This window comes from Struthio camelus, chromosome 3, assembly GCF_040807025.1.
Source record: "Struthio camelus isolate bStrCam1 chromosome 3, bStrCam1.hap1, whole genome shotgun sequence".
Classification (NCBI taxonomy): domain Eukaryota; kingdom Metazoa; phylum Chordata; class Aves; order Struthioniformes; family Struthionidae; genus Struthio; species Struthio camelus.
In genome coordinates this window covers 139,030,393-139,040,570 of record NC_090944.1, presented here as the reverse complement: position 1 = coordinate 139,040,570, position 10,178 = coordinate 139,030,393, and the positions used below count along the sequence as shown (strand labels likewise).

The 10,178-nt window shown below is 41.9% G+C and overlaps 1 protein-coding gene across 2 annotated transcripts in view; it reads left to right on the top strand.

The window, feature by feature from the left end:
* Window positions 1-10,178, top strand: part of ANAPC1 (anaphase promoting complex subunit 1) — a 45,990-nt gene that overhangs the window by 19,713 nt on the left and 16,099 nt on the right. The window contains exons 20-28 of one of the 2 annotated variants that reach the window (XM_068940448.1): window positions 73-164; window positions 996-1,144; window positions 2,848-2,926; window positions 3,035-3,071; window positions 3,180-3,250; window positions 3,386-3,564; window positions 6,303-6,529; window positions 8,476-8,594; window positions 9,880-10,151. In XM_068940448.1, the coding sequence (XP_068796549.1) occupies window positions 73-164; window positions 996-1,144; window positions 2,848-2,926; window positions 3,035-3,071; window positions 3,180-3,250; window positions 3,386-3,564; window positions 6,303-6,529; window positions 8,476-8,594; window positions 9,880-10,151 (1,225 nt within the window). The remainder of the gene's footprint in view (window positions 1-72; window positions 165-995; window positions 1,145-2,847; window positions 2,927-3,034; window positions 3,072-3,179; window positions 3,251-3,385; window positions 3,565-6,302; window positions 6,530-8,475; window positions 8,595-9,879; window positions 10,152-10,178) is intronic. The other variant, XM_068940449.1, reaches the window with a different exon arrangement.

The window sequence follows — 10,178 nt, the reverse complement described above, 5'->3', positions numbered from 1 at the left end:
GCAGAAAATGTCACAGAAACGCCCAAAGTCTTTTCTTGTTTTCTAATATGATTCATGTCTCTCTCATTCTAGAGACTTAAAACTTGAAGCTTATATAGATTATTACTACAGAGACTATCCAGCCCTTGTGAAGACCTCCAGACAGACTTGTATAATTGATCAAGGTGAGCTTAAAGCTATGTGAAGCTGAAAACTCACTGATAATGATGTACAAGTAATCTCTCTAAAGCTATTGGTTGGTAACTGTTCTCCCTAAAGCTGGTCAGGGCTTAGTCCCCAAATGCAAAACTGCGCTCACAGTGCTGAGGTTGTCTCGCTCCTCAAGGGCTTGGGAGGGAATGATGGTTCCCCCTTGGGCTGGCTGAGAAACGTCAGCAGAAAGCTGTGCAAAAGCCTGGGGGTGAGTTGTGCCTCTCCTCTGGACAAATATCTACAGGCCGGCAGCCGCTCATTTCGTCTTTGGTAAGAGCTAAATTAGAGCTAAAAGCGGATAAGCCCTAAAGGTAAACAAGGGTATATATTGTTTGTGCATCTGTTTTTACTGTCCTACCAGCAGTGGCATAAGACAAACTACTGCCTCTCCTGACTAAAAAAAAATTATCTCGTAAGATTGGTCAGCCTTTCCCGCCTGTGCTTGCGGACAGGAAAGGCAAATAGATTATAGTTAGGCTGTCTTCTTGCCTAAGTAATTTAATGTTGTTGTATTACCAGGACTGTTCCACTGAGGTTTTGAGAATTACTAATTATGCATATTTCTTTCGACTGTGGGCTGAGATGTTTGTTCTTGAAAGGCAGATAGATGTTTCGTGCTTTCATTATGGTCCATCTATGAACCTCTCTAACAGGAGGGAGATAAGATTTATAATGTTTTGAGGAAATACTGTATTTTTTTTTTCTCTTTTAGTTAGAGAAATACTGTAGGGCTTGCTATGGGAATAGTAGAGAATTTTTGTGCATTTGCTGTGCTCAGTGTCGTTACTATTCATATGATTAAGTCCAAACAGGTTTCATGCACCATCCCTCATTTTTTTCTGCTGAGCCTCCAAGTATCTTTCAGTGGCTGAGTTCCTGTTTGAAGGGAGAAGGAGTGCAGCCTTATCCTTACTTACCAGGAATCTGCGAAAGGAGCAAACTGGTAGTACTGGTATGTAATTTGGCAAAGAGGATGCTTTGTCTTCTGTTAGCATAGCAGCACAGTGGCACCAGTGCTGCCAGGGTTTGCCCTCAACGTGTTTAATTTCCTGCGAGTGAAGTGTCCTCAGAGCGAAGTCAAATGACAGAGCGCTTAGTCGTCCTCTGCTGAGCAAGGGGGGACGTACTGGGGCAGATCAGTAGCCGTGCTGGAACAGTGTTGAGCCTGTGCTAAATAACTCTGCTGAGGGATATGACTGTGGCCATACTGTTTGGAGACCTGAGCGTACGATCTCTTGAGTGCTGCTGCTCCACACTGAATAGACCTTACCCATCTACGTGAAATTCTCTCGAGTAGCTCCGTAATATAACGAACTGTGTGGTGTCAGCCTCTCTACAATGGGAATAGCATGCGTTTAGCAGTGAGAAATCCCTGAGAATCCCTTTCTCCCTATTATCACATCGATATTACTTCAGGGTGCAGATGGGTTTTAGCAGGTGGGAGGAGGTATTTGAGGTTGGGAAGGAGAGCTGGTGAGTGCAGAGTGAGTGGCCTACGCTTCGCTGCTTATGTTTTTTTTGTGGTTTGCAGCAATGGCATGTGCAAAGTCATAATGTAACTCAGAGTTAACCGTATTTTGTGAGTGAGAATTTCCCAGCTTTTTTTTCTTGAGTGCGTATCAAGAAAAGTATGTAGTTGCATGCGTGGTTATCGGTGCTGATACTATTTTCTGACCAGCCCTGCTCCCTTATTCACAAAAAGATACATGGAGAAAACCTGTCAGTACAGGATTCAAAAAAGAAATGTTGAGACTGACATGCCTGAAGAGGAAAAATAGGCCAGAGAGACTCCGCTGTGACCCAAGCGTCCAGAACCAGTTGCAGAGCCGCTGGTCTGAGCGGCCAGGAGTCGGTCTGTCCTCTACTTGTAAGTGGCAAGAATTGAAGCAGCAGCGCTGAAATTCCTTCAAGTGCTGATGCTTCATCTGAAAATTGGCCCCTGCAATCAAGCTCTGAAGAGCAGTAGGCTTTCCCTCAGACCAGCAGCCATGTGTGTCCACCTCCATCTTTCTTTCTACCACTGCGTGACTCGACCATGCAGAGGTCGGAGCTGGCAGGTCAGAAATGCAGCTCATCAGAATATCTTGATGGAAAAACACAAAAGATGTATTTATTTATTTGCCTTTGGCATGCCAGCTTGTCTGGCAGTATCCAAAGGTAAATATGATGACAGATCACTTTGTTGGCTAGATAGATGAGATGAGCACTGCTTTGTATAGGGAAAAACTTTTTCGCTCACAGCCTTCACAAAGTAGCCAACATTCAAGGTGTGGAGGGACTATGTGTGAGAGAAACTGTGTTTGTAGAAAATGTGTACATTTAACAGGAAGAATCCAAAGAAATGGGAGAAACAGCAAAAATCAGTGGGAATGTGTTTTCTGTTTATAGCAGATATAGTTTTTCCTTTGAAACAGTCGTTGGGGAAAATTCATTTAATTGTTTCAAGATTTATTTTGACAAACTTAGAAAGCTAAAGCAGAAGAGTTTCATTTATTGCATCAGATGTTTTCAGGCTGCGTTTACTAATGAAGTAGCGGGACAGGTCTATTATGAAAACATAAGTTACTAAAGTTACCATCTGTTGGTTTTGATAGGCAATATAATATTAGCTGCAGACGAAATGACTTAGTATCATGGTGTTTCTTTCCTACTCAGAGTGTGGCTCTGTACATACTTGGTGACGAGAGAGCTGTGTCTAATGAAGCCTCCCATTACTTGTACAAAATTACATCAGGTAACGATGCTCTGATGCCCTCATAATATCTCCCAGTGTCGTGTGTGTTACATGCTGTTCCTTTGGTTGGAGAACACGGACTGACATGGCCTTATTTGTCTTTCCTAGGACAACGAAAACAGCAAATAGAGCAGGATGACAATCGGTATGTTTTTAATGCTGATCAGTTATCATTTTATACTTTTTTTGGACTCTATGCTGAGTTTCTGACTAGCTTTTATTGACTTTGCCTTTATTCCCCATTATTTTACAGATGCAGTTTCAGACACAGCACGTCTGTTTCTAGCCTGGCTGAAAAGTTAGTTATTTGGATGACTAATGTTGGTAAGAGCAGCTTTTCAATGTGCAAAATGATAACAACTGTAAATAATTTTATGCTTGCATAATCTGAAATACATTTTACCTAGTTTTGATTGTTAAAGGTTTCTTTTCTTTTTTCTCCCCCCCGCTAATTTTGAGGTTTCACCTTGAGGGATTTGGAGTCTCTCCCCTTTGGTGTAGCGCTTCCTATTAGAGATGCAATATATTATTGCCGAGAACAGCCTGCCTCAGACTGGCCAGAAGCAGTTTGTCTCTTGATTGGGCGCCAGGATCTGTCCAAACAAGCATGTGAAGGGAACCTGCAAAAGGGTAAATCTGTGAGTATGGGCACACGTGGTTTTCATGCTACTGGATACTGGGCAGAGCACTCCAGCTGTTTAGCAACTTCCCCACCATCTGCGGATGTTCAGGGTTGTAGGTTACAGCATACGGAAGGTGCAGGATTCGAGAGTAAGGGCAGCATACGGTTTGCGTGCCTGTGAGAGTTTCAGTATTAAAAAAACAGCATCCGGCACAGGAAGAGTAGCTGTGCATAACTCTGGAGACTATTGATATAAAATAGATTTTAAACTTCATTTAAGTATAGTGTTCAAAAATTTTGCCTGTACAGTAATGCCTCTATAAGTCGTCATCTTCTCCAAAAAAGCTGTGTTTCTGAGAAGTTCTGGAGAGCTCTTGGTGCTCTATGCAGAGGCTCTGCCATCAAAACAGGTGATGGCAGGGAGGTGGATGTTTGTCAGTCTGGCACCTTCGTGAGTTGGCGTAGCTGGGATCTCGCTTTTCTCTGGGAGAACTGGTATGCTTTCTGAAATACCCTTTCTTCATATTTCTCTCCTTTCTCGAAAAGGATTTAGTTCTTTGTATCCTGAAGTAAAGAGAAAAAAGCATGCATTTTCTGTTGTTTTCCCTTAAACGTTTTCTTCTTATAGTGGGAATGTGGCATCTCAGCTCAGTTTGGTGGTTTTTGTCAAGGACTGTATGGTAAGCCAAAACTCTACCTGAAAGCTGGCTAGTGGCATGCATAAAACTGCATAATAATAGTCTATAGTCTCTTCAGAAGTCATGAAGAGGAAACTTGCATTCTCAAGTACATCTTGGTCAAGGCCCTTTAAATGCTGCCTTAGCTTTGGAAGCGATTTTAAAACTGCTTGTTTTTTGTTTTTTTTTTTTTCCTTTTTTAGCAGGGACTTCATGACTAACTTCGTATCAGAAAAGTTTTTTTTTTTTTTAATTAATTTGAAGGAAAGATTTTTTTTTAAGATCTCATACGCCATCATTCATTAAAAATCTATTTCATTTGCAGGCGGTGAACTTTTTACCCTGGTGTAACAGAGCTAAACCTAAAACAATGATAAATCCAATTTCGCCACTTACATTATAACAATGCCTCAAATATGTGTTACCTTAAAAGGATAAAGTGATTTTCAAACGCCAAATTGTTTGTCATTTCTCAGTGGGGCAGGGTGGAGTTTCCTGTTTCAAAACGGACGCTGGCTATATGGGTGGTGCGGTTATGTATTGAGATTTAGTGCATATTTATCAGAAGAAATTGGTTTTCATTCATCAGCTGTTAATTCACTTGCATTCCTGGTGTCATGTGTTACCAGTGAGGCTTAGGAAGACCCTGTGTTTGGTATAGTCTGTATTATTCTATATCTATCAGCTTGCTAAAATTCTGAGAAATAGAATAGGGGAAAAAAAAACAGTTTTAGAGATGTTGTTGTTGTTGTTCCTAGATTAATCATATTATTTATATTCATTTGCTGTGTTATTTTTTTGAACAAATCTCTTTACCACGACAGGTGGAGAAGAAAGAGGAACGTGCTAGCCCACCTTAGGGTTGATGTCCAAATTATTTGGTCAGACCTTAAGGAAATTCTGCATTCAGCGGGAAAGCTTATTTCTGCTGAACTTCATAGAAATTAAATGAATTTGTGCTTCATATGGAGTGACAGACTTGTTTGGAGCAAGTGTAGTGTAAGCAAATTGTGGGCATACTCTGTTGCATCCTGACCGATACCATCCTTGTCGTTCTTGTTATTGATCCTGTCCCTCACTTGTGTGATGCAAATAAACGGGGGGACAGAGACCTAAACCAGGATTTTATAAATCATACAAAGAAAGCGAGGGTGTTTCCACAGTGCTTCCAAGCCCTTGAAATGCTTCAGTATCTTCTGGTTGTGAAGAAGCTGGCACGTGAGTTCAAAAAACATTCCACTGCCACAGTGAAACCCAGGTTGGTTGATGGCAACAACACACATTTGGATTTCACTTCCCTATGGGTTAACTGTTTGTTTTAATAGGTAGCTTGTTTTCAAAGGATGCTGGAAAAAAATCAAATCCGAATTAAAGTGCTAATTCGGGAAGACATGCATGATAAGGACAGTAAAGCCTGTGCCTGGATAGGGCTGCATTGAGTATACAGAACAGCAGTCTCAACTGCATTGAGAGTCAGTAGGTCTTGGACAACCTGGGTTTCAGATTTGCCACAGCAGACTGTATTTGTGCCTTCAGGAGTTTAACCTTTATTCAAATACTTGTTGAAATGCTGGTCTAGGTTTCTGTTTTTCACTGCTGAAATTGCTGAAGTGTTTTCTTAGCAGTCATAGATAATTGCGTAGGCAAGGAAGGAAAGCCGTTTCATCCTACAGCTCTGAAAGAAGAGCTGGTTAAGGAAGAGCGAGAACAAGATTTCCGACGTCGTCTCTTCAAGCTCCTGCTTTTCAATCCTTACCCAAGAACGTTTGCCTCATCTTTGAGGTGTCATCTCCTCCTATCTTGATAGTTATTCATCCCTTTCAGGTGTGCAAAAATAGTTTATTAGAGTGTTCAGAAATCCTGTGGGCTTTATAAATGAGTGGCACGAATGCATGGATGGTATAATTCATGATGGCAAGCATCTCGGTCCATTTAATTTACAGACTAATCTCAGTGCAGGTAGCTGTGCTGGGTGCATTCCAGTTATGGTGCTAGTATTTGCTGGCTTTCTGATACTTAGTGGTGTGTGTGCGTCTGGACTTCTAGAAATGATATCTTTCCTTTTTTCCCCTTTCAGTCGGTGGGCCAAGTGCTGTCCTCTGATATTCCCTCTGGATCTGAATCAGAAGAGGATGAGGATGGCATGAATGATATGAATGAAGAAGTGATGTCTCTAATATGGAGTGAGGATCTGAGAGTACAGGAAGTACGAAGACTCCTTCAAAGTGCCCGTCCAGTACGTGTCAATGTAGTGCAGATGCCAGAAGCTAGTGACCATGAATACATAGAAGAAAAAGAAAACCGGTAAAGAATTCCCTCTGTTTCTGGCAGTTTTTCCTTAGTGTTTCATTCAGGTGAAAAACTGAGTATTTTTGGTGGCTTAAAGTTAAGTATGCATACCAAACAGCGTGATATAGTCTAGTCCTGAACTGAACATTAAAGTAGACAAACCTGAGTGTGAACGCTCATAGAAGAGGGCTGGATTTCAGAATGAAAGTGTTTGAGGTTCATGTCACTTTGACATCAGTGGATGTCAAAACTGTTCTGTATTGGGTTAGGAGCTCTCAGGATTCCAGCTGCATATGGGAAAGAGTGTTAATCTGAACTCCAAACAGCATGTTGAGATCAATTATGATGTGAAAGCAGGTTGCAGCATTTTTTTCTCCATCTAAAAAGGAGGATAAAAGCAACTTAAATAAATATAAGCAGGACCTCCTCCGGAGAAACAAGCTGTACAGAGCTTGATAGTCATAGCCTTGGGTTAAATGGGGCTTATTTGTCTAGTAAAGGTTAGTCTGTGTGTGATACAGACTCTACGCGCTATGGCACCCTCCCTCCCCAGGCGAGGTAATGTGTCAGTTGATGATAATTCCTTTCCTCAAGCCCTGGTCTGAATAATGTCATGTATCACAAAGGTTCGTGCCCTCCCTCTATCCTCTAATTGCCACCCAAAGCCAGGACTCTCTTCATCCCCTCTGCCTGCCACGTTCTGGTGTCATACAGTCTGCTGCCCTACGCCCCTGTCCTTTCCTGGATTTGCAGGTCTTCGCAGAGTCAGATCTGCAAAGCTGCAAGCAGCTGTTTGGACTGCGTATGTTAAAGATATCCCTTTCTTTGCCAGTGGAAGCGTTCCTGTGGAGGTGCTAGTGGGTTTAGGGGTGGGAATATAATGCAACAGTGGAATTTCACTGCTCATATGCTTCCACACTTGTGTCCCTTTAGCTAAGTTTACTTCCATTGGCACCCAAATCGTCATAGAAAAAGGTACAGGGAAATACTGGTCATAGAAGATAACGCATAGCATAGATAAGCTAACATGTACAACAAGAGTTCACTGAATCTTGGCTTGTTGCCAGGCTGCCCATCCAATCGTTTTCTTTATGCATTGAATGAAAAAAATATATATAAATTTATATTTTTATGGATATAATTTACACACACACATACACACACACACACACACACACACACACACACACACACTTATGTATATAGTCAGCTCTTCCCGAGTGTATTGCTGAGTGAGGTGTAAGGCGGTGGTTACAGGCCACAGAATTGCTACACTGATTAGTAAGCTAGGCACAGGTTGTTCACGTTAGCTTGGATGTATGCGGTCTTACATCCGTCCACTGAGCTCCTTATTTTGGAGGTCTTAAAAGCGTCTTCTCACTGAAAACTAAATCTTCAGAATATCATTAACATGCAAAACACACAACAAAAGTTGGAAGCTGAAGGAACGCAGCGAATTATTGTCCAGCCTAACAAGCTGAGTAGTCTAACAAGTCTAGAAAGTGTTTCCAGAGTAAATCATAGAAAATTGTGGTCAGCATTCCTGGAAGTATATTATTAATTCTGTACAGAGGTTATTACTAGATGTGATCACTAGTCATAGCAAGATTGCATATGGCAATTGACTTTGTTTTGCTTTCTGCTTTTGTCTTTGTCTCTGATATAGCTGCAAAATTGTACATTACATATTTATTCAACAACCCCCAGCTTTAAGGAGAAAACAGAGGAAAATTTCAACATGTTGTCAGCTACAGCATATCTTTGAGATGAACCTTTTAAACACTAAAGATTTTGGTTCATAAGTTTAGCCTACTAAAAAAGTGAAGACAATATGCTGTCCCCTACTCAGGGAAACGACTCTCTCTCCAGGGCCTGTTCTGTAGATTCGTTCCGTATCATGTGTTTGGAATATTTGTCTGCATTAAGGAATTGGCTTGGTTTTGATTTCGTCTCCCCAACAGGTTGTTACAGCTGTGCCAGCGAACCATGGCACTACCTGTTGGCCGAGGAATGTTTACTTTGTTCTCGTATCATCCTGTTCCAACAGAACAATTGCCTATCCCGAAATTGAATCTAACTGGTACGTTGGTAAGCGTTTTCTTCAGGGTTTGGTTTGTTGAAGTTGCAATAATTGCCTGCCAGAATACATCTGCTTTGCTAGATAAATGATGCCGCCCTCAAGAACTTAGGAACATGCTTTGCTATGCAAAAGCAGCCAAACTGTATCTTTCACAGTCGGTGACTTCTTACTCTATTGGAACTTGTGCAGTCATCACACAAGATCCTGCCACTTGAATTCACTGCAACAGCAGATAAAATAAATTGCAGCAGGAGGCTGTTGTCCTTTGTGGACTAGCCAGAGAGGAAAAGTGGAGTTTGGCCAGTGGGTTTCACAGGTATTTCCTGACAGCAGAGGAATGGCGAGGCTTTAGGGAAACTCCAGTTCTGCTCTAGGCTCTGGAGGAGGAATGCGTGCTAGAGATCAGATTCTTTTTCTGCCCGTTTTCTTGCAAGTTTGACTCCTTTTTCCTTAATCTTGCCAGCTGCTCCCAGTCCCTGTTCCTTTCCCCTCACGTATTGTAAATCTGCAGTCCTCTGGCTTCTGGCCCAGTGTCCCATCTAGTAGCTGCCAAGGAAAGACTGAGAAATATCAGGGTAGCATCGCTGCTTATTTATTCTTTCAGTAGCCAGTGACTTGCGCCCCTGAGGCTATTTTTGCGTTTAACAGAATACGATGGAGTTTCTGTCGTCAGTTACCCCATCACTTCTTGAAGCTATCTGAACTTTCTAGCATCTTCGGTGTCTTTGTGCAAAGACGTGTAGCTTATGTAGCGTTCCATAGCTTAAGTGTGCTTTATGTGAAGAAGCAGCTCTCTTTATTGTTTTGAATCTGGCACCTGCTAGTTTCTTGTCCTTGAATGGTTAAGGCCAGTGTTGTTATCTACCACTGAGATCTTACGTGAAGCAGAGACCAAAAGAAGTTTCCCAAGGACATGCAGCTGGTCAGTATTAGGGCCTTATAGGATGTGGATACTCCAAAATCCAAACTGCTGTTTTATCTCTTATACTGTGCTTCTGTCATCTGACATGTCTGAGGATACCTGTGACCGTCTTCAGAATAGAAGTGTTACCTAGCATGCCGTCAGTGTTTGTTCATGTAGTATCCTACTGAAGCTGAGAGCTGTCTGAAGTTCTTTGGGTTAGCATTAATGTTTTGTTTTGATTTTTTTTTTTTTTTTTACTATTGTTCCTCTGAGATTTCAATGAAACAGCAAGACAAACACTGCTAAACTGAGTTATTCCTTTGCCGTTTCTAAAGGTCTTTTAATCTATCTTCGTTATTTTAATGATTCTGTCATGGGCAGGCCGTGCTCCTCCGAGGAACACTACTGTTGACCTTAACAGTGGGAACATTGATGTACCTCCAAACATGGCTTGCTGGGCTAGCTTTCACAACGGTGTCGCTGCTGGGCTGAAGATAGCTCCTGCCTCACAGATAGATTCTGCGTGGATTGTCTATAACAAGCCCAAAATTGCTGAACTAGCAAATGAATATGCAGGCTTCCTCATGGCTCTCGGTCTCAACGGGCATCTCACAAAACTTGCCACGCTCAATATACATGACTACTTAACCAAGGTGAGGCCTTATTTCATAGGCAACGGA